General features: G+C 54.8%; 8 protein-coding genes across 8 annotated transcripts; 5 read left to right on the top strand and 3 right to left on the bottom strand.

Annotated features, from left to right (window-relative positions):
* Nucleotides 1–989: 989 nt before the first annotated feature.
* J4E92_005236 (uncharacterized protein) lies at nucleotides 990–3,395 on the bottom strand (the record flags this gene model as incomplete). The annotated part of the gene is made up of 2 exons (XM_051496619.1): nucleotides 990–2,881; nucleotides 3,389–3,395. 2 exons carry the CDS (start codon nucleotides 3,393–3,395, stop codon nucleotides 990–992), a joined length of 1,899 nt encoding a protein of 632 aa, XP_051353339.1.
* A 792-nt stretch (nucleotides 3,396–4,187) lies between these two features.
* On the top strand, nucleotides 4,188–6,140 carry J4E92_005235 (uncharacterized protein; the record flags this gene model as incomplete). The annotated part of the gene is made up of 4 exons (XM_051496618.1): nucleotides 4,188–4,367; nucleotides 4,418–4,513; nucleotides 4,565–4,999; nucleotides 5,049–6,140. The coding sequence occupies 4 exons, from the start codon at nucleotides 4,188–4,190 to the stop codon at nucleotides 6,138–6,140; spliced, it is 1,803 nt and encodes a 600-aa protein (XP_051353338.1).
* Nucleotides 6,141–8,023: 1,883 nt separating this feature from the next.
* J4E92_005234 (uncharacterized protein) lies at nucleotides 8,024–8,852 on the top strand (the record flags this gene model as incomplete). The annotated part of the gene is made up of 2 exons (XM_051496617.1): nucleotides 8,024–8,401; nucleotides 8,454–8,852. The coding sequence occupies 2 exons, from the start codon at nucleotides 8,024–8,026 to the stop codon at nucleotides 8,850–8,852; spliced, it is 777 nt and encodes a 258-aa protein (XP_051353337.1).
* A 790-nt stretch (nucleotides 8,853–9,642) lies between these two features.
* J4E92_005233 (uncharacterized protein) lies at nucleotides 9,643–10,464 on the top strand (the record flags this gene model as incomplete). The annotated part of the gene is made up of 1 exon (XM_051496616.1): nucleotides 9,643–10,464. One exon carries the CDS (start codon nucleotides 9,643–9,645, stop codon nucleotides 10,462–10,464), a length of 822 nt encoding a protein of 273 aa, XP_051353336.1.
* A 1,220-nt stretch (nucleotides 10,465–11,684) lies between these two features.
* Nucleotides 11,685–13,298, top strand: J4E92_005232 (uncharacterized protein; the record flags this gene model as incomplete). Its single annotated transcript, XM_051496615.1, has 4 exons — nucleotides 11,685–11,751; nucleotides 11,797–12,081; nucleotides 12,139–12,701; nucleotides 12,864–13,298. The coding sequence occupies 4 exons, from the start codon at nucleotides 11,685–11,687 to the stop codon at nucleotides 13,296–13,298; spliced, it is 1,350 nt and encodes a 449-aa protein (XP_051353335.1).
* Nucleotides 13,299–14,989: 1,691 nt separating this feature from the next.
* Nucleotides 14,990–16,816, top strand: J4E92_005231 (uncharacterized protein; the record flags this gene model as incomplete). The annotated part of the gene is made up of 1 exon (XM_051496614.1): nucleotides 14,990–16,816. One exon carries the CDS (start codon nucleotides 14,990–14,992, stop codon nucleotides 16,814–16,816), a length of 1,827 nt encoding a protein of 608 aa, XP_051353334.1.
* Nucleotides 16,817–17,079: 263 nt separating this feature from the next.
* J4E92_005230 (uncharacterized protein) lies at nucleotides 17,080–18,099 on the bottom strand (the record flags this gene model as incomplete). The annotated part of the gene is made up of 4 exons (XM_051496613.1): nucleotides 17,080–17,102; nucleotides 17,466–17,653; nucleotides 17,727–17,943; nucleotides 18,060–18,099. The coding sequence occupies 4 exons, from the start codon at nucleotides 18,097–18,099 to the stop codon at nucleotides 17,080–17,082; spliced, it is 468 nt and encodes a 155-aa protein (XP_051353333.1).
* Nucleotides 18,100–18,932: 833 nt separating this feature from the next.
* Nucleotides 18,933–22,298, bottom strand: J4E92_005229 (uncharacterized protein; the record flags this gene model as incomplete). Its single annotated transcript, XM_051496612.1, has 1 exon — nucleotides 18,933–22,298. One exon carries the CDS (start codon nucleotides 22,296–22,298, stop codon nucleotides 18,933–18,935), a length of 3,366 nt encoding a protein of 1,121 aa, XP_051353332.1.
* Between the last annotated feature and the right edge of the window lie 699 nt (nucleotides 22,299–22,997).

The following is a 22,997-nucleotide window of genomic DNA, read 5'->3' as shown; positions in this document are numbered from 1 at the left end:
CGCATCGCTGGCATATCATACTGGATAAGCAGAATTTCATGAGCGATAGATTGTACCTAGGTAGGTCGCGAAAAAAAAAAATGGCACGAAACAGGAGAGCCGTCCGTAGCTGTCTCGTCCAGCAAACCCGACGCGGCGACGCCCCTTTCTGCGCAACATTGTCATCTTCGCACAACAAGGAGTCGTTTCTGGATTTTGGACTGGCTGTCCGCAACGTATGGCCGAATAGCAATCTTGCAATCTTGGCGCAAACTTCTTTAGCTAGGCCGATGATCTTCGCAAGGTTGTCACTGCCTGTTGAATGTGTGGCCTTGAAACATCAACTTCACGGTTGTCAGACGGTATGCAGGTACATTATGTGGGCACTACCCGGGTACTTCAGGCAATGGCTCAGCCTCGCCTCTCGTCCTCAAAAAAAAAAACCGATTTCGGTTATCGCAAAGCAGAAAGCTTTGTACGAAGCGGACACGCTGTCCGGCTGATAGTGTGCACGCGGCATCTGAACGATGGCTTACGGTGTTTCGCAATGTCCGAATGTCCAGAGACGCACGAACCCACCAGCAGAACACCGGCTCCTTGTGCAACCGCGGTCCCGGGCGTGGGGACCTTCAGCAACATCGACCGCGAACGCCTAGTCAGCGAAACGCACAAGAGTGGTGGGACATTGCGAAGAAGATGGCAGTGGCAACGCGCGCCTGTTGCGTAATTCAGGCGGCCCGGGCAACCTTGGAAAGGTAAGACCATGGCGCCGCGACATACAAGCACTGCGAGGCTGCACGGCGAGGCTGCATGGCGAGGCTGAGATTGAATTACAGGGTCCAATAACAGCTAACACCGCTGACTACGAGGCTGTTGCTAGCCTACACTTTCCGATCGATGTACTCAACGCTTAGCTCGAATACTTGGACATCTTTTCCTGCTATCTACAGATTTGCCCCAGAGGTTTCCGCCAATCCTCCCTTCGCTGCTTGCACTCGCACCTAGACTCACTATGCCACGCTGATCACAGCCTCAGCTTCTTCAGTACCGTCGGTTCCATGCTCAGTGCTCTCGTCTTCTCCTTCCATGACCTTGTCGTCCTTGCAGGCCTTCCTCCAGCGCTGTTCAGCTTTCTGCAAGCCCTGAGTAATCAGCCCAGAAGGACACTCCTTGGTAGACCAATCCTCGGATACGATGTGAACAATCTTCGCTGGCGCCTCATCGGGCATGTTGATGAGGTTTTGAAGCCACTTCTGCACCTTGCGGTTTTCGGGGATGAAGACCTTGAGTCCGGCCGCTGACTTCCCATCTTCTCCGTTCTCAGCAGGAATTGCGGATGCCGCCCAAGGTAGCTTGCGCCATCCTGGCCACACCTCTGGTTGTATGAACAGATTGACAGACTCATCGACCTCCATGTACTCCCTGAGAAAGTTCATACATAACATGCCGACGTTGATAACGAGTTTCTGGAGATGGGGCATCGTGATCAAAGCGTTCACTATGCGTTCAAAGTGCCATGGCTCCTGTGAACCATTTGGACCGGAGTCTGGGTAATAGATCTCCATGTCAACGTTGACCTTGCGCATAAGATCTGTTGGACGAGGGCCGTATCGAGGAGTACCATCGCGTGCCTTTGATTGGCTCATGAGCTCCAAGAACCGATGCGTAAGCTGTTCGCCACTTATCGTATGTCCTACTACAAAGGTATGTGGATAGGCATAGCCGTCCTTGATCTCGAAGTAGTTTTCGCTGTAGAAAACGGGCTTCGCAATTCCGTGCATGACTTTGTTGACTGCTAACAACGCTAACATGGTTGCAGGAGGTTCCATCGTCCAGTAGTATTGAGGCCTTTTGACTAGTTCAGCGTTGGAAGGAAGCATGAGCTTCGGCACCTTCACAAGTGATGAGAATTTGTATACAGAAAGGTCCATGGCTTGGGAGTGGCTCAAGTCCCGACGCCAATGGTCAGGGCGCCAGTCTTCATGAAGAAAAGTAGTGGCTTGGATCCTGACTTTGGTGGGAAACAGTAGCACCAGTCGGACGATTTTGAGCTTGAGTTCTCCTGGAAGCTCGCTGAAGTAATCGCGTGCGATATGTTGTCCAAATCCTGTGTTCAAGTTCGCGTTGGAGTTCATGATCTGTGTGTCGTAGAATTTGGCGAAGATGTTGTTTTCCATGCCCGGGGGCAGTGTGTAGACGCACTGGTCTGGTCCAGTTCCTGCAAGTCGGCGATGATCCATTTCGCGGCCGGTTTGGTCAAACCAATCAATGAAGGGTTTGCCGTAATCGTAGTTGTAGCGCATCTCGCCCTTCGGATCTTTCTCCTCTTCTACCATCTCAGCGCCAACTCCGCGTGCCCAAAGTGGCCAGAGGGTCTTGTCCGCCTCCTTCTCTGAAGTCCTTGGCTCTGATCGGAGCCGATTATGGCCCTCGGGCGGGAACTTGACATCGTATTGGGTACTCTCTTCAAGCAGGTAAGCTTCCATCGCATCGATGAGCTGGTTGGAGTAAGACTCCATTGCTATTTGGGTTCGGAGGAAATAACGTCGATGAAAGTTGAGCAGTTCGGTAGCACGTTGGACTATCTCTGCTTTGGTCGCCTTCCGAGACTTGAACGACAGGAGTGTAAGAGTGATCATTTGAGTGCCCGTGATCTTCATTCTTCTGCCTCTGTGGGAATACATGTCGTGGAGAAAAGCGCCTAGTCGAGACTTCGGTTTCAGCGCTTCTGCACGGAAGTCACCCTCGTGCGGCGCGCCCGGGAGGAAAAAGTCGAACTTTTCGGCGGTAAAGTGCTGTTGGTCCAGCAACTCTTGACGTGACGCCATACTGGAGGACTCCTCAGCCATGTTGTCGCGGAGGACGTGGGTGATGGTGGCTGCTTCGGGCGTACGTGTTGCAACTGCCTGGGAATTAGTGTCGCATCTCAAATGAGCAAATGTCTGCCGTACGGTGTCTTCTTGTTGATCTCAGGACTAGTTGCTAGATACCAGAGTATCTCCGACGCAACTCTTCGTGCGATGCTGATCGTATACCCCGCTAATCGCAGAGCTACGCGGTAAATGCACGAAGTGCTCGCAGACAGGCGTGGTTACCAAATGGGCTATCCTGCGTACGTTTAAAGTCTTGAGGGTAATCGCTGTCGTCTATCTGAGAAGCGAGTCCAATCTTGCGGTGGCCTGCCAAGAATATGAATCTGAAAAGTCGATGTCGCGTGGCCAGGCAAAATCCACGCACGTCCGCTATCTAGCCACTAAAGTAAGCCCTCGCTCGTCGAGGCACGCAACGTACCCCTGTCCCGAAGCTCGGCTTGCTTCCCTGCTATTACAGTGAAGAACGACGTCTATTGGGCATATAATTTCCCGTTTGGGAGTATAGAGGCGTTCAAGGTCTTGGTGGCCTTAGCAACTTCCCATGACGTGCTGTCACTGGATGATCGCAAGGACTTGTACGAACGCAACGCGGTTAGGCATCTCAATGAGCTGCCCGATATCGATCGAAGATGTCGGACCACTCATGAGGTAGCTTTGCAAACTGCATCCTCATCTCATAGCGGGCTTTGATTTCACTCTTTCGGTAAGAGCAACTCCCCTTCTACACTCTGTAGCAATCATAGATAATGACAACACTTTTTTCTTTCTTGTGCCAACCTTTCTCATTATAATTACCCGCATGCGGTGTCTGTGACATGTGAAGGACGACGTGGGATGCGCAGTTTGATGTGCGACAGTTCCCAGATCAAACTACCTGTTCACATAGAACGAGGAGTGCAGCAGGTCACAGTACATCTGTACTTTGACATGGGCCTATCGACGGTCGGCTCGGGCGTCAGTCTTCTCTGGTATCGGTTCTGGGAAGCAGATGAAAGATCATCTACACATAGACAAACATTCGATCATTCCGTGATCGCTGAACCCGATCTCGGTGAGCCGTGACTCACCAGTCGCATCTCAGGGTCTTCTTTATGGAGGCGACTTTTTGGCCTTCATGTAACGCGTCACCGAAAAGTGAAAAAGCACGTGTCTGATACGCTCATGCACTGAACGTGTTTTCGGCTTGCGACCCCACTCCACTACCACCTCTTCGAGACACCTATATCTGAAGATTTATATATTGAACAGGCTCCGACTTGGGTAGGTCGACATCAGCCAACGCTTCTCGTGCGACGTTTGACTTATCGACATCTTCTAGTCACTTTCCATTCAACCATGTACGGCCCAGGACGCCTGCACCTGGGCAAGGCGGCGGTCGGCACGCACTTGCTGCTACTGCTGATACTCTTCGCTGCAACATATCTTCCCCCTACTGGCCACGATCTCAACCCGGTTTCGCAGCGAGGCCCGGCGTCGTTTGCGGACGAAGCTGCGATCTTCAACTCTGCAGCCACGGTATGCAATCCTCCGCGACGGACGTGAACGTCGCAACTAACAAGTCGTAGATTATCGCGATGGCGCCAGTGTCTTCAGGATCCCGTCCAGTAGGTACTACTGTGATCGCTTCCACAGCTTCCACGTCTCTCACCGAGTCGGTCCAGGTCGGTCAAGCCTTGTAGAATCGGAAGTCCACCAGCTTACAAAAAGCGCAGATCCTGACAACAGTCAACCCCTCGTGTGAGCATGAGGCGGTCGCCGACCTCCTGACTCCACGCGGTGGCAGTCCGACGACCATGTTGCCTAGCTGGACATCAACTGCTGCAACCCCGGTCTCAACGCTTACTGTCGAAGATCTTCCCGACGCGCCGCCAGATCTCCCCGCCTTCCCCTTCCCTGAGGTGGGCTTGACGACGGACGACCCCGAGTTTACCTGGCTACCACTGCTCACGCCGTACTCCTTTTCCGACGACTTCCAGGAACGATACGGAGGGCTACTCGCGGGCTACCGAGGCGACGACCTGTCGGATCCAGAGGATGACGACGTTTGCGACTTGGATGAGCCTCAGCAGCAAGGATATGCAGAAGGTATGCCTTGGGTCCAGTTCTCGGATGCGTCTGCCTCAGATCTCCTTGAAGATACTCAGATTGTAAGTCAACAGCATGGTCGGCCTCCTACGTCTTACTGACAGCAACTAGTACGAGCAGCCAAGGTTCACCATCAATCCAACGGTGATTGATCCGCGGGTCGGCATGTCTGTGCCAGCGGCGAACATGCAATTTCTGTTGGACATATGCCCCGCACCTCGACCTCTTACTACTTCTCACACTACCTCTTCCCAAATGTTGTCGACGACCAGCAACGCGATCCCGATCCCAAACAACGCACATGCCGGACCTGGCTTCAACATCGATAGGATACCCAATGAAATAGTGCTAGAGATCTTGAGGTATCTTTTGGTATTCCCAGGCCGAGTGGTCTACCCAAGCGAGTCGAACCACCCGACTGGAGAACCCGTACTTCAAGTCGCGACTTCAGGACAACCCATAGACAATGACCTCCGCCTGCCACCCCTACGAGACCTTTTGGCCGTAGCTGCGACGAATCTACGACTCCGCCGCTTCGCTTTCGACGTATTCTTTGGACATAACACCTTTGACCTGACCTGCGGCAACATCCTTTACCGAAATGCTCTTCAACGGAATCCTCTTCGATGGATGAGGAGTGTACCTATACTATTCCAAGAGTCGCTAACGCATGTCGAAATATCCCTCTACTTGTACTTGGGCCCGGTAACCTACCGGGAGAAGAGGAGGATAAATACTGAGAACATGATTAGGGAAATTGGAAAGAGCCACACACTGCGGTCAGTAACAATCAAAGTGCGAGTCCCTTATGGCATACAATCTCTTACGCCTGCCGAAAAGCGACAGAGGTTTCTCCAAATGCCTGAACTCGACCTTCTCAGTCGTCTTCGCGGGGTGGACCACTTGGTAGTACAGGACCCTTTCGCACTTGGAGCGCCCGAGACTGCACGGCTGCAGCAGTGCCTGGCAAAGCCCAAAGGTAGGCGCGGCAGGCACGATCGGCCACATCTCTACCCAGCTCTAGCTCTACGCCCATTGAGCAGCGACACCCTGGTGAGGAGGCCTTGGTCAGAACTAGACTCCGAACTCGAGTCCTACGGTCTGGATCCTGCAGATTCTTCGACCAAGATCTCCAAGGCAAAGAAACTGGAACGTTTGAGGCGGCTCGACTGGAAGAACCCAGATGAACCGGACGTGCCTTGAGTATCCGCTTGGTATCGGGAGCAACTGACCGTGTCGCGCTCTCTCGACGTTCTGATGCAGATAGACGGTATCTTGCAATAGAACCATATGTATGACCTCTTGGCCTTGTGATCTGCCTCAACGTCTTGTCTTTGACTGAGCGTAGATGGCAACTTCTATGCAATCCAATCGTGATATGACAGTGACTGTTGCTAAATGCTGACCAGCAGAGATTCCAGATCTACGGAGACAGTTGCTGTCTCGTTGTAGATTGTGCATCCTCTCAAGTTGAATGGGATGAGCTTCCTGGAGAATGAAGTAAAATGCCGGGCGCCTCAATTTGCCTTGAGCCCGAGATTCTTCTCTCACGTCTTCAAGTGATTGCGTGGCTTTGCAAGCGTTTGAGGCCGGGCTCCATCCGGGCGCTAAAAGTGACCCTTAAGTTGGAGTGGCCGTTTGTTGTTGTGAAAGCTGCCCGCGAAAACTTCAGTCGCAGCTTCTCCGCCAAACTCTCCAATCCTTTCAACATCACCCAAGATATCTCTTCTTCTGGCGTTCGCTCTCCTACCACACATTCGACACCATCCTCGAGTCCAGCTGCAGCGCCTGATCGAGTACCTTGACGGAAAGCAATCTCTCCGCACCTCCTCTCCCGATCGCAGTACGTCTTTGACGCACCTCGACTTCCCCGCCCTCGTCTGCATCACAGAAGATGCCCTCCTCCTCCTCGCTCCCTCCTGCCGCTGCGAAGCAGCTCAGCAGTACCAACGTCGTCGTCGCGAGTACCTCCCCGCCAACGGCCGCAGGCCCAAACCAATCTCGTCGCGGACTTCTGGCTTTGCCCACCGAGATACTCCTCACAATATTCGAATACGTACTGGTGGAGGGGGACAGGCTATCGCCAAGCTTGACAAGGTCTCGGAGGGAGGAGCCTGTATTGCGGGCACACTCCCGCATCCTCTCAACACAGACTGCGCCATCCAAGGCGAGAGTCCTCAAGCCAATGCTCGAGATCTTGAGTATAGGCTTGGTCGCAAAGCGGCTGCCTCCAATCGTGCGAGAGGCCTTCTTTGGAAAGAACCGCTTCGACTTGTCCTTCGGCCAGAAGTGGCTAAGCGGCGTCCATGCAGATCTCCAGACCCTCATCCACGACGTTGAGATATGCGTCTCGACCTTCGGCACGAGCCAGTTCCCGCGGTCAAGCGTTGACTTCTCCCAACATCAATTGAAGATTAGGAGACTACGCGTACTAATCTCTGCCCGCGCGTTCGAGCGGCACGTCTACGTCTACCACCCTAGACAACAAGGAGGACAGACACCTTGGGAGCAAGTTTTTCGCACTGCCCCTGAAGTTCGTGCTCTCAGCAAATTGCGTGGCGTTGGGGAAGTCACGGTCGACTTCAAATATCCTTCTAGGTTGCTGTTCACTCCGCCAGGTCCAGATTGGTTGTTGGCGCAGGCAACCTGGCTCAAGAATACCATGGAGCAGGATTAGGGGTGTGAAGACGCCGGTGTAGATTAGAACAATGCATGAGCTGCAGTCAGGCAATATGTCCTCTTCCTCCATGATAGCCGTATGAATGCAAGATGACGCCTCTGGACAATCAGAGAGCTTCGTCGTGATGCCCCGTGATCCAAGAATCCACAAGTGAACTCCTTTCCCCGAATTGTTACTCGGAAAAGTCTGAGAACGGCCCAGCTCGTGTCTGGAAGCTTCCGCCGAACGGTAGAGGCTCGGAAGCCGCCCTTCTCACCGTCACTTCCTCATTCCTCATCGAGCATTGCCTGGGTGACCGTTGGCTGACCACGCTAGCACGCTCAAAGTCTTGGCGCAAGCTCAAAAGGCACAACAACGCTGTCCCTCTTCCCCTCCTTAGCAACGACACTCTCACATCATCATCACAATGCGTTTTGCTCTCTCCCAGTCAGACGATTTCCTCGCCCGCCACGATCTCGACCGCGCCATGCTCGAGAGCCTCGCCGAGAACGAGGAACGCTTCCTCGCTGACGCCCGTGAGAAAGCGAGAACCGCCCCCCGTATCAACGCGCTTGGTCTCGCCGCGCGCAAAGAGATGGTGGATCGAGAGCTGGCCGAATTCGGTCCTGCCGCGTTCCCCCCTTCTTCCTTCTTCGAGACCACCGGATCTCTGCGTCCTCGCGTGCCGCCGCCCACTGGTCAACAGCCTGCTCCCCCGGCGCCTACGCCGGGTGTGTGGGAGTACTATCAGGCTTGCGTGGTCAATGCGACCAAAACATACTGGTCGTACGGTGCCAAGACTGGTGTAAGTACCAACCCCTCTCCATATCACTTAGTGACTGACTAACATGTCACAGTGCGTCAAGAACAGCGACGCCCTCAAGGATGCCAAGGAAGACGGCAAGCGCGTCTACACGAAGCAGCCGGATGGTCAGTTCCGCTGGGCGGCTTTCCAGCAGTGTAGCCCGAGCACAGTTGCGGGCTTCAAAGGACTACATCAGATGGTGCGAGCCGTCGGCGGCAATCCTGCGAACTTCGGTTCCAGGATTGAGATGGCCGAGTACCTCATCGCTCAGGAGGCACCTCTCAGTGTCGTCCAGGAGGAGGACGAGGGCGAGATCTTCTCGGGTACCTTCCCGGTCCACTTGGGCCAGCCAGCGTCCCAGAAGTTCTGGGGTGAGGGACAATTGGGCAACGGCACGCTGACCATGGCGGCGACGACCCAGGGTGCGATGGAGAAGTACCCGGGTAAATGAAGGAGCTTTGTGTTGTCTCCGGGTTGATGAGCATTTAGCGTCGGCGTTTGTGGTTGCTGGCCCTCGACAGAAGACATCTGGTCGATGGAGGAGCTGGCCGCTTGGTATCAGACAAACCAAGCAATATGAAGACATGTCCTCCCATTATCCTTCTTTGAAAACATGCCCATGAACCTTTTGTGATACAAGCCACTTCTGCTGTAGGTGTCTTTTTCGACTCTCCAGGTATCGACGTTGACGTGTCATGACATCTGCCCGCAGTGCGTCTGCATGCACGCATCCTATCTCATACGAATCCCTGAGAACACTGAAGTCGTCTGTACAGACGGCATCGTCAGGAGATAGCGCTCGGGCCTTAGATTTTGGCGTAGCAGTGTTGTTCGTCCAGTGCGTCTGCGTCTCGCTTTTCTCGACAACCGCACCACGATCTGCGCGCCACCCACAACACACGAAACGATCGTCGGTCTCACAACTCTTCTTCTCAGACCATAAGCGCAGCCGTTGAGCTCTTCGCAAGCAAGGCGTCATCGGCGCTGTGTACCGCACCCGTCGGCGCTCAGGCAGATCAGCACACCCCGCACTCGACTCCTGTACACGACAACTGCACCACCGCCTTTTCAACGGCCAGTAGAGATCTGCGACGCAGTCTCCCTCCTGCAGATTGATCGCCATCTGCACGTCGAGCCCGCCGACAACCCACGAGCCTCCGCCCAGTCCACGACGACCGCACCAGAGCCGCCGGCAGCACCCTGAACGCGCCCAGCACCTCGAGGCTCCCAGATCGAACGCGATGACGCCAGATACCGACGGAGAGGTCGCTTCCGCGTTCCAGTTCTTCTCCTCGAGACTGCCGGAGGAGATATTGACTCAGATCCTCAAGCACCACCGCGCCAACCACATCAAAGGTGTGCTTGTTCTGGATTACCACGAGTTCTCCGTTCCCAACAATCCTGACATGACAGCCTGCGAGGTACACTGGACTGAAGACGGAGGACACCAGACCTACACTGAGCCTGTGGTCAAACCCATTGGCATGGAGGTGGTGCGCAAGGTCCTGGGGATTCGCCGTGTCAACAAGCTTTTTGCACGTTGCATGCTCGAAGCGTTCTTCAAGAGTCCCGTGGTTTTTCATAACAGCTGGTCAATGTATTTTGGCACACCGCCCACGTGGTTTCTCCCATGTCAGGTCGAATCGATACTCGTTAAGCGCGGTAAATCGATCAAGGTCCAATACTGCGACGACTGTTGCGACGAAGCTCACAAACAATGGCGCAAGGATATTGGATGGGTACCAGCATACCGTGAAGCTAGCATCGAGTGTGCGACAACGGGTATAGACTTGGCTCTCAGCAAGGAGAAGCAAATGCCGACCATAAACGATGAAGATGCAGGGCTCTTGGCCAGGGACCCGGACATCACCTTCGTCCAAACACCCGATCGCCTTCTCATTCGGGGTATACAGTTTACTGGTGGTCATGAAGAGGAATGGTGGATTCTTCCCAAAGGATGGAGCGAGGTAACGATTCAAACGTTCTTCATCCTGGTCCAGCACCCAGGTTGGAGCCTAACCGATGTTCCTCCCGGCTCGTCCTTCATCCTGTCACTGAAATAGAGAGAGACCATGTCGGAGGAGGGGATACAGAGTACAGGTGACGCGATGGTCTTCAGGGTACATAGACTTTGTATTTGGCAAACCTGACGGCAATGCAACAGCTTGGAAGACACGTCGGATGCTGGACGGCGCATAGGCGTGTATCATAATATGCTGCATTTAGTCAGAAGAAGCACTCTTCCGCCAGTCTTATTTCCAGAATAATCGTGCATGTGTGATGTAGAAGAAACCAGGGGCCGGGTTGCAAGCCTCGCGCCTAGTATTCGACTGATAATCTGTGTCGCTGGCGTAGTCGCTGTACACAGGCTGCGTTGCCTTGATGATTTTGAAAACCCGTCGTCCTCATCTGAACTTTGCAATGACGTTCTAGCGTGGCGCTCTCAAGTTCGATGTTTGTCTGCGTCCGTCTCTCACGACGACTTCCGCCTCCGAACTCTTGATAGCTTCACCACGCGACAGCCACCCACAACCACGTCCTCCTTTTCAGACACTGCGCCGACAGCTCTCTGCACGTAGATTGTGACCAGCACAAGTGCGACAAATTCGAGACGTCCATAAGCACCTCCGCGCCATCGGCCACCTCCGCGGCCTTGTTTGACCATCGCGATCTTAGCCACAACTAAAGACAGCGACAGCCACGAAAACAACTCTCTTCATCGCCTCGCACACCTGCGCCGGGCTTGCGAAGACACTGGTAACGATAACGGCGCCGCCTGTAACTTCTGCGGCTACCCCTCCTCGCCGACACAGATCGAGGACGACCGCGACACTAGGCACACTCTCTTCGGGAAACACTCCTGACGGCTCTCAAAGCGCACCCAGGAACACATCGGATACCGAGAAGGCCACTCAGGAGAGCATCTGACGCCGGGAAGACAACAGCAAACCTCCTCGTGTCCCGCCGCCAGGTTTCAAAGCCCAGGTCATCGTGACACCTGGCTATCTCCATCGCGAAGACAGCCACCAGGCAACTCGTACAGCATACGATCGCTGTACAGCTGCAGCTCTGCTACTCTCCGGAACACCGAAGGGAGTGACTGCTTGTATCCCCACGCCAGACGCCCGACCATCAGGCGCCCGCCGAGAAGATAGCATACATCCGCCCGAGCCTCGCTACTGATCGTCGTCTGCGAACGAGACAGTGCATTAATCCGTAGCCAAATCGACTGCTACGCCGAGCATCAAACGCAGCTACCCACGGAGCCAAGCCCAAAGCAACGATGAGCAGCCTCCAAGATGACAGCACCCCTGCGGCTCTCGAGCACTCAAATCGACCCGCGTCGTACCGTAAGTCGTCTCCTGTCAAGATCGATATGTCGCTAACAGATTCAGCGTCTCACATCGACCCAAACGAGCCGGACACCGCGACCCCGCACAAACCTCCCCGCCCTACTACAACAGAAGAGAAACGAGTCTGGAGAGAGGGGCAGGATGAGATGACCTACAACGCATGGCTAGCGAACGAGGTAGAGCTGGACGACGCCTTTCGCATCTGGCGAGATACAGACGACGGCAGACGCGAGGTCGCACAAGTGTATCGCCGCTTCCCAGGTTTGCGGCTTACATCCATGGGCGCCGAGGACGTATCCTGGTTCGTTAGGGAGATGTCAACTCCAGGTACATACTTGCGCACGACGTGGGATGCTGCCCATAGCGATCCAAACACCAGACCAGGATTTTCAGTCCCGCAGCTCAAGCTATTGGTGCTTTTGGCGTCTCCGCGGCGGTCGCTGAATACGTGCAACCTTCCTGGCCAATGCCAGCAGCTCTTCCTCTTTTATGGATTCATGGAGTGGCGAAACATCTTCGGTCCTGAAGCTGGTGAGCGATCTGACGAATATGATCGTCTCTTCCCCCACTACGGATATCTCGAGGGTAACCTTCTTGACTGGCCCAAACCATGCAAACCAGAAGGCAGAGGGATTCCAATGGGATATGGAATCACTCTTCCGCCCGGTGAAGAGGGTTTGCTCACAACGGAGCGTTACCTGCTCAACAAGCCATTGTACTGGGATACACCGCCATACATCCCAAGCAGCCGCATATACCCAGGAACAACTGCAAAGGGCATAACCGATTTGCCGGCAGAAGTGCTCGACAAAATCTTTAAGCGAGTTGGTTTGTTCGGAGGCCCGATCATCATGGCACTGAAGGACCAGCCATCCGCACATGCTCCCAGTCGTTTCCACGCCACTTTCGCGCTTCCAACGCATCGTATCAATGTTGATAGATGTATGGTCAGTGACTGGGACACCCAACTTCATCCCTGCACGAAAATCCCCAAGATACTCGACCTTCGTAGAGTCTGCCGTAAATGGGGCGACATGATCCGAGACGTCTTCTTTCAGAACACATTCGTTTTTCGCTGCGAAGATCATGGAAATGGTTCAATGTCCCAGAATGTTTGGGCCATTTCCACATCGATGAGAGAGGACCGATACGACCTGGCTGACTTCAAGATTCGCTTCAATCCTATCTTAACAGATGGGGTGGCACAATCTTTCGAAGGCTCTGATGAGATTGGCTTTGATTACGAAGAAGAAGTAGTTCACCTCGGAGCCAGCGTCAATACAGGCAGGATGATCTTCGGTACCGACACTCCTTGCGACCGGACTTTTGTTAAGAGATGGCTCAACAGCCAACTGTTCTTGGATGACGCAGGCCACCTGGCTGTGCGAGCCTTCCGTCTGAAGTTCGATCCTGGTACCCATGCAAGGGAGGTTTCCAAGCAATGGCTCTCGGATATCTTCAAGCACTTGCACCGGAGGGGCATTGGAGGTAAAAGTGCTGGCAGCAACACCTTGCTGCTCGACTGGAACGCTCGCGACCTGTAAACAGTCCGTCCGGGCGACCGCATTACATATTGTTTGTTCCGTAGATGCGGCGCAAGTGCTCGAGTTCTCCCGTGGTGACGAGTATGACCGCTGAATCCGCCGGTGCTTGGAACCCAACTGTTACTTCTTTGCTTGCCTCCTCCGCGGGGATAAGACGGCGGACGATGCTCTGCCTGTTGTTGGTGGCAGTTGCGGTGCAATGGCGGTCGGAGTAGAAAGCGCGGCGTCGATCGCAATGGTGGTTGACACGAGGGTCGAACGTCGATGCGCGGTAAAGAGGAGGAAAGTGGACCGTACAAGTATCCTTCGATGCGGCCTGAGGATTGTGTTCGGTCAGCAAGATCGCCCCTTCATAGGGTGTGGGAGCGCATACCCAGAGAGTCGTCCGCTCCGTGGCCAGCTCTATAGTACTGAAGCAATCGAAGAGAACACCCTCGAGCGTAGTTGAAGAGGCAGATGGAGAGGCGATTTGCAAGAGTAGGGTGTTTGGTCCGAGTCTCGGAGAATTGGATCGCTCCGCTGGGACATCACGGCAACGCCCAGGCTCCCATTGAAGTGCAGCGCGTACTGCATGAACGCTGAAGCAGTCCAAGAAGAGCTATCTCGAACCTGCGGCCCAGTGGTGTGTTGAGATTGCGGGGGAGGTCGAGCGGAGGATAGTCGGCAATGAGGTCAAGTCCGCCTTATTTTCGAAGTCAAGCCCGCGAACAACGCGTCAACGATTCGAGTACCTGGAGAGCATTAAGAGGCGCGACAGCAAGCTCACTACAAGAGTACTGGAGATCCTGTTCTCGTTAGTAGCTGGCAAAGCCTTCTCCGCTCGAGCGTACAGAAGGCGGCCAGCCTATCCTGCCAATCGAGGTGTGCAGACAGGGCGGACATAGATGCGGTCCTCCAGCTTTAGATGGCCTGGCTCAGTCTGCTCTGTCAGTATAGAAGGATCCGGAACATTGAGTTGAGTTGAACAAGAACTGAGTTGCTGTGGGTCGTGACACTGTGAACTTCAGATCGAGCCACGGGCAAAGCTTCAGCCCTTTCCGCACTAACGATCGACCGCCACCGTGACCACCGGTTACGATTCAACCACCACAGGCAAACCACCTCGCCCTACATTCCAATGGCATCGACAACAAGCTCAAACGACGGAAATGAGGGAATTCCTAGCCGCTCGCGTGGGCTCGTCCGCAACGTTCTCCGTTTCTTCTCCTGCAAGTCGTCGTACAGGTTGCCAACGCACCCGTATATGCAGAACGGAGCTGGAAGAGGACAGCCTAGTCGTTCAGAACCACCACAACAAGCCGACTACTGCAGCCTCCCTCGGGAACTACGCCGTCACCCTGCGCGCGCATTGGAGCATCAGCGCGAGGCCGTGAAGGATACGGGGGCCGTATAGATGCTAGCCACTGTGTGCGCCAGTGGAGCCTGGAGTCCGCGGCGTGTCTTTTCGACGCCAGATACTAGAAGAGGATGACGCGGAGACCGTCAGGAGGTATCGAGAGCAAACATGGCGACAAACGAAACTAGTAGATGCAGACGACGGCGGAAGCATACGACACGAGAAAAACGCGTAGGAAGCACAGGAAGAAGTTCAAAAGGAGAAGTTGGGCGCGACATGTCGGAGGCTTCGTCATCCGATGCGAGATGAGATGAAGTTTTGAGGTTGGAGGCTATCTACCCCACCATAGCTCCCCATGACGCTAGACACACCCCTGCCTCCGATGCAGGCCGACCGAGCCTCCGATGACTCGCCCAAAAAATACAAAGACACGCTCAACAAGCTGCACTTCTGGCACAACACCACAATGACGACGGTCCCCGACTACTCACGGCCGACGACGCCCGACAACGGTCCCAATGGCCTTGTCTCGCCCCGCACACCCAAGAACGGCCTCGCCCTGACCGAGTACAGCGCGAACCCGAGTCCGCCCTCGGAATCCACGTCTTCGCGAACCAACGATGTCATACCCGACGCCTTCCTCCTGCCAAACGGCTACCCCGACTACCTCCGCCTCATCCTGACCTCGCGCGTCTACGAAGTCGTGCAGGAAACGCCCCTCACCCACGCAACCAATCTCAGCAACAGGCTAGAATGCAATGTTCTGCTCAAGCGCGAGGACCTCCAGCCCGTTTTCAGCTTCAAGCTGCGCGGCGCATACAACAAGATGGCACATTTGGACCCCAAGGACAGGTGGAGAGGCGTCGTCGCGTGCAGCGCCGGAAATCATGCCCAGGGTGTGGCCTACTCAGCGCGCAAGCTCAAGATTCCCGCAACCATCGTCATGCCCTCAGGAACGCCCGATATCAAGCACAAGAACGTCTCACGGCTAGGCGGCTCAGTCATCTTGCATGGAGCTGACTTCGACGCTGCAAAGGCCGAGGCTGCGCGATTGGAGAAGCTGCATGGGCTGGTGTCTATCCCGCCATTCGACGACCCGTATGTCATTGCAGGCCAGGGTACAGTCGGCATGGAATTGCTGCGACAGACGAACCTGCAGGACCTCAAGGCCGTCTTCTGCTGTGTGGGTGGCGGTGGTCTTATCGCCGGAACTGGTGTATACATCAAGCGGATAGCACCGCACGTCAAGATCATAGGAGTGGAGCAGTACGACGCAAACGCCATGGTCGAATCGCTCAAAGCCGGAAAGCGCGTCTTCTTAAAGGACGTCGGACTCTTTGCTGACGGAGCTGCGGTCAAGACAGTGGGAGAGGAGACATTCAGGATATGTCAAGAGGTCGTGGATGAGGTCGTCCAGGTCACTACCGACGAGACATGTGCAGCCATCAAAGACATGTTCGAAGATACACGCTCCATCGTGGAGCCCGCAGGCGCGCTCGCCCTTGCGGGTCTGAAGAAGTGGGTGAGCCGCAACCCGTCACCAGATCGCAACCGTGGTCTGGTCGCCATTGCCAGCGGCGCAAACATGAACTTCGACCGTCTCCGCTTCGTCGCCGAGCGCGCTGCCATCGGTGAGAACAAAGAAGCCATCCTCTCCGTCACCATTCCCGAACAACCTGGTTCATTTGCCAAGCTCGTTTCCGTCATCCACCCCATGGCAGTTACAGAGTTCAGCTACCGCTACTGTGGCCCTGAGTCAGCTCAGATCCTCGTTGGTGTCGAACTCAAGGCGGCGACAAGGGCCCGCGATCTACCCGACCTCATCGAACGTCTCGCCGCTGAAGGCATGACTGCCGATGACCTCTCTCAAGACGAGCTCGTAAAGTCACATATCCGCTACTTAGTTGGAGGGCGCAGCAACGCCGCAGATGAGCATATGTATATGTTCGAATTCCCCGAGCGAGGTGGCGCCCTGTACAAGTTCCTGAACACACTGCAACCGGGAATGAACATCAGTCTTTTCCACTACAGAAACTACGGCGGTGACGTCGCGAAGATCTTGGCAGGTATACAGTGCAAGGAGGAGGACAGCAGCAAATTAGCCAGTTTCTTGAAGGATATTGGATACCCGTACAAAGAGGTCACAGATAGCTCAAGCTACAAGATGTTCTTGCGGCAATGAGGTGGGCGGATGGATGTAGGCAAAAGGCGACGTGTGTAAGGATAAGTGGTGGAACGAAGATATGAAGGAACAAATGCAGATACCCCTTTCACTTTCTCACACTACTCGTTATCTCCCAAACCACGTGCAGACTGCCTATCCCAAGACCACGGTCACCCATCTACCAAGGCCAACCCCCCTCAGCCTTCAAGAACCCCCCACACTCCTCATCCCTCTCGCCTTCCAAGATAGCAACCATGGGCTTCGCGCCCTCACTGGTAGGCTTAGCCCCATGCTCCGGTTTGTTCTATCTCACATGTCAGCAAACGTCGTTTAGCCCCACGCGCAACAACAAGTGGAAGTGGGAGTAAGAAAACGTACCCTAGGCCCCAAGTTACTCTCCGTGAACCCCGGACAGAAGCAAAACACCTTCCACCCCTGGGGTCCATACTCATAGTCCTGACACGCAGTAAGCATATTCAGCGCCGCTTTGGAACTGCGGTATGGCAACTATCTCTCACATCAGCAAAAGTCTCACCAAATACCCAAACCAACCCCACCAACACCAATCTTACCAAAACAGCCGATTGAAAGAGCGGGGGCCATACGTTCTTCATAGCCTGATGCGGATTCGTCCTATCACTCCTGAGCCCAATACTCCCGGCTCCACTCGACACATTGAGGATCCGCGGCGTCTTGCCCATCTCCGCGCTTTTCGCGAGGAGAGGAGCGAACGTTTCTACAATGACGGCTGGGCCCGTGGCGTTGGTTAGGAACGCGGATGTCATGCGCGTGGCGAGAGAGGCGGAGGCGGGTGCTTCGCCGGTTATCGCGGCGTTGTTTACGAGGGCGTCGATGCTGGTGGAGAGGTCAGTGAGTGGATGTGTTGTTGAGATGGAGATGGACAAGGAATAGGAGGGTGTAAACGTACCGACCATACTTCCCCTCCACCACATCCTTCGCTTTCTGGATACTATGCTCGTCGCTCACATCAATCTGCAACAACTCCACTTTTCCAGGCAATCCTTTCTCCTGGATTTGCAGAACGGCAGCTTCACCCTTTTCGGCGGAGCGACTGCCGAGGAGGACGAGGTATTTGGCGTTTTCGAGGAGTTGGGTGGCGAGGGAGAAACCGATGCCGCCGTTTGCTGGGATAGTGTGTTAGTAAAGGTTTGAAAGAGGGATATGGGGAGGGGCGGATAGGGGGGGAGAGGTGGGAGGAGCGTATGGAGTAGCGAGTAGGGAGTAGGGAAACGCTGCGTACCGCCGGTGATGAGAACGATGGTTTGATCGGTGGAAGACATGTTGATGTTTCTTCGTTCCGTTAAAGAAATCTCAAGAGGAACTGATATTTTTGTTCGTGCTGAAGTGAGCTTGGCATTGTCTTGTTGGCGGCTGTGGCCTTCTCTTTATATTTACTATCCTAGGCCTCTAAGTCCTGCCTTCCGTCTTCGCGCCGAACCTTCAACTCCACCACCACGGGTAGCAGTGTGCTTAGGCTCACGATCCAGTCCGATCGCCACTCACTACGTGAAGCTACGGACCTGATAGTGCAATAAAGCACTTGCACATTCTGCTGTAGTACGCGGCTGGAGGACCGTAGGCATGCATTCCCCTTGACCGGACAGTAACAACACGTCTACGTAGTGCAAAAGCCACGCAAATCAAACGCACATGCATCCAATGAACACCTCTGATACTCTAATGAAAACCTAGTATTTCCCCCGACCATCCGCTGCCGACCATCCAGCACGGTGGAGATAGTCGGCGGACGGGGATAAACGGAGTTAAAGACACGATCATGGAGTAAAGACGGTCATGTACGAAGCAAGGTTAGACTGTAAGCACACCAATTAAGCTTTCCTGGTCGCGCAAAATAGAGCGTAGTTGAAATTCCCAGTCCATCTATTGGCTATCTAAGTTGTGTATTGATGTTGCAAGCCGAGGGCCGCTGTCGGCTGCGTGGTATCCTAATGATGCGAATTCCTCCTGACCCAAAAAGAAGAAACGCCGGCGCCTATTGCTACGCCTTACCCAAGATGACAACGCCCGATCTGATGCAAATGTGGTAGCGAATGTAGGGGTGGTGTATGGAAGGACATGTTGAATGGAAGAGAGGTAGAGCGAATGTACACGCTCACACCCTATCCTCTGCGAAATCCAACACCTCGCAATCGTCCTCGAAGAAACCCTCCTCGTCGCCGTCGATACCCTCCTTCTTCACGCGCCGACGTCGTGTGGTGACGACAACCTGCTCTACCTCCTCTTCGCCGTCTCGAAGAACAAGCTTGTTCTCGATCCTGGCGGCAACGCCCGTGATGTCATCCTCTCCAGAGTCATACGCCTGAGTGATTGGCGTGGAGATACGTGTTCCCTCTACGGTCTCACCAAAGAGCCATGGCGAGCTATCTTCGTGATGGAGATCGGAGATAAGTGCCGGTAACGAGGGCTGGTATTCGCTGCTACTCTCTTGAACCTCGGGTGCTTGTCTGGAGTAGACAAAACGCGTGACACGTTTGTCGGTGTAGAAGGGCTGGTAAGGAGGGTTCGTCTCAATCTCGGAGAAGCTGAGTGGTGCGAGAGATGGCACGGTAGGCTTGCGAGAAGGCAAAGCGCGAGGAAGCCAGTCACCGTAGCAGTCAAGTGTTGGCTCGAGATCACCAGGTTGCGGGAACAGTTGCTCCGTGACAGAGGGTGGTAGTGCGGTATCCGAGATGGGAGCAAGTCCGAACTCCACTGTCTTCTTCTTGGTTATGGATGCAGTATGCGATGATTTCCCCTTGCCTGTCGCAGCTCTCATCTGCACCCTCCAGATCTGAAGTACACCACCGGACGCTAGTGCGATCGAACCACGACCTCTACCAGAAAGCCAGCGTACGCTGTAAGGCTTGATACCGCTAGGCGATGACGGAAGTGTCATTTTGTTGTCGCCGGCATGCCGGATGTTGTTGATTGACTTGCCTACATTGGCAGCGACGGCTTTGCCAGATTTTGCGCCAGCGGCAGGGGTTACACCCAAGCCACTGAGACTGAATCGAGTTCCGCCGACGCTGTTCTTAGCGCGAACAGCATCAAACCAAGGCCTAGCGCTATTGACAGCTTGCATTGCTGAGTTCATCACACCAGCGGGACCTGTGGGGGACGCGACATCCTTTGGTGGGGCTGGTGCAGCTGGACGAATGCGCCGAGCTGGTGGCCATTGGAAGGCCGACGCAGGCATCGGGAACATGTGCACTGTTCCCTTGTCCGTGATGACAGCCAGTTTGTCGACTCGAGGGGCAGACCAAACAACATCGATGACGTTCGCAACAGTCATTCTGGTGAAGCGAGCGACTTGTCGTACGTAAGGTCCTGTTGGCTGTTCCCTTAACGTCTTACGTGCTCTTCGGAAGTTCATGCGCTTCAGGTCCCAAACATCTTGATAGTCGCCCTTCTTGCTCACAGTCATGAGCATAAGACCGCTGGGGGCGAATGACATGAAGCTGCAACCGAGAGCCGCGGGTATAGTGGCGACCGGATGAAGTGCGTTCTTATTCCTCGTTTCCTCTGCGTCTGCCAGTCTCTGCAGATCATAGACGGAGATCACAGATGCCTCTTGTCTTGGCTGAGTCTGGTTGTGGCCATGGGTCGGTGGAAAGTAATGCTGCATGGGATCTTGACCATATGGCACGTTAGCTCCTTGCTGGCCCTTGTTCATGTAGCTCTTGAAAGCCTGCATTCCCTTCTCAGTGGCCCAACGTGCACCCTTGATTGCAACTTGTGTTCCCTCCCTGGTAAGTCTATCGATCAAGCCTGCTTCGTTGGGCACATCGACAGCGCAGTTGGGAGATGGCTGAGGCGGTACGCTGTGGTGCCCAAGGCCCGGAGCGCGCTCGTAGTAAGGTGAAGTCAGGGCTATACCGTTGACAGGGTAGAGCGCGCTTGACGCTGGTGGGGTGACGGCGAGCCAACGATCGGAGAGCGAAAACACAGGCAAGCCATACTTCTCAGGAGGAATCTCGTCATGGCTGCCGTCAACGGCACTGGAACCGCCTGAATGTATGGCTCGTTCCCGATTCTGAACGGATGTCCACAGTTTACCGATGCAGCGGAATCGCTCTGCATACTCAGAGTGACCTTCGTGGTAAGGCGCGAATACGAAGACTTCTCCACTTGCACCAGACGCCACAACAACAAACTTCCCCCTCGCATCAATGACGAAGTCGCCTACTGGAGGTGGAGGCTGAAACATGGGGCTATCGATTGGGCTCGTGAGAGGTATCAGGGGAGTGCGATACAGGACAGCCATTCTCCGCCTCTCCTTCAGTGAGTAAACTTCGACCGTAGTTTGGTAACCACTGATTTGCCCCTCTTGATTTCCATGTCGTGAGGACGGCCTACTAGGTGACTCAGACGCCGAATCGTCAGCCACAGAGGATGCACCGCTTCCACTAGAGCTTCTGCTGTCTTTCACGACCGGACCGTGGAGGATAAGCGCGATCAGTGGACGGGAAGCAGCTAAGGGATCGTGCCGCGAGATCCAAGGCAAGATCTTGGCGCCTATTACAGCGCCCCGAAGTCCTTCTAGTCGACCTACAATGTCCATCTTGCTCTTTTCAACCCGGAAGACATCGAGCCCACCTTGCGACCCAACAAGCAGCACGTTCTCTGTAGTTCGAGCTGCCTCGTCTCCTGCCATGGATAGAGTGTCGAAACCACAGAAGTAGCCTCCTTCCCCTGGCTGGATGCCATCGGACTGGCCGTTGTTGAGGCCGAAGTCGATGTTTGGCAAGCCATAGTAGTGTGCTTGAGGTTGATGCGGCAGAGGCGGGTTCGGCATGAACTGCTGTGAGGGCGGGCGAACGCCTTGTTGAGAGTACACAGATGCTCTACGGTCTCTTCCAGGCGAGTTCTGTACGCGTCCACCAAAGTTGGTGTATTGGTTGGGGTGGCTCAGGGGTCGTGCACCTGGAGGTGAGTTTGACATGGCCTGTGGTGCGTACAGCCCGTCTCGTGCACCAGGCGAGTTATGAAAGGTAGGCGGAGAGCTGGCTATAGCGATGCCCCCATTACCCGGGGAGCCGGAGTTTGGAAAGAAGGGAACTGACTTGGCCCACTCGTTGGTGTATTGTGCGGCCGTGTTTCGAGTGGCACCGATCGCCGATAGTAATGGAGACGTAGTGGCATGGTAGTTTGTGGGTGGAGACGTGGATGACAGACGTTTGGCTGACGAAGGTGACTTGGTTCTGTGACAGTCAGTCGCGTTTGAGTACGAACAAGAGTCACCATCGCCCCTTCCATGTAGGGAAGGGTGGTGCTGCTTCACGTACATCTCTCTCGGGTATATGCGCGTAACCTTGCCGGCCGCTTTATTTCTTCTTCCCAACTCATTTCTCGACGTGTTGCGGCCGCGTGCTTGTGGTGTGTCCTGTACCTTGGTGCCCTTGCGCTGCTGCTTGTGCAAGTAGGTGAGGTTGGAGACGGGCGTCGTATGCTCGGCGGCGTTGTCGGGCGATGAGCTCATATAACCTGCGGAGGAGCGTGTGGAAGGGTCTGTTGGAGCGCTAGCTCAGTCGTGAGGAAGTGGTAGGTGTCGTGGGCGCGAGAGAGGTTGTGGGGGTAGCGACGGATGAGGACGGCGGCGGGTGACTTGGGATGAATGCTAAACGGGCGTTGCGTCATGCGCCTCCGTGACCAGGACTCGTGGAGGTGGCGGGCGCGTGCTTGCACAGCAAGACACTTATACACAACAACACTGGTGCCTTGTTCCTGACTCGGCGCGTTATCGGGGCCTATCTCTGCTTGTCACTCGGTATCGTCGGGAGGGTCGTTGTGGCTGTTGTTTGAGCCGCGGGGCTGGAGCTTCACGCGGCACGCTAGATATGGGGCCCCTCAGCGCGTTATGCAGAGAAGTCTGGATGGGCGCGCAGAGGTGAGTCAAGTTGGAGCTCTATCTAAGCTCCCAAGTGTTGAGATATGTATGCAGGGCGTCGTAAGTGCAGTTAGTTGTGTCGCTGGCCAGGTCGCGGTGCTGAGGGGCAGCTCATAGCTTATGCAGGTGCATGTCGCGCCCTCAGCCTTCCATTCGCCCACCACATCACGGCCGCCGGCACCGCCCTTTGCGCTGCTATCTAGCCCCTCTTTGGCCGACTCTAGTCATTCGCAGATTGCGCGCTGCTAGTGATGTCAAGTGACTGCAGCGAGCACGGTAGATGCCTGAGCA

Source organism: Alternaria infectoria, assembly GCF_024043175.1.
Source record: "Alternaria infectoria strain BMP 0036 chromosome Unknown scaffold_7, whole genome shotgun sequence".
NCBI classification, from domain to species: domain Eukaryota; kingdom Fungi; phylum Ascomycota; class Dothideomycetes; order Pleosporales; family Pleosporaceae; genus Alternaria; species Alternaria infectoria.
This window is presented reverse-complemented; position numbering and strand designations above follow the sequence as displayed.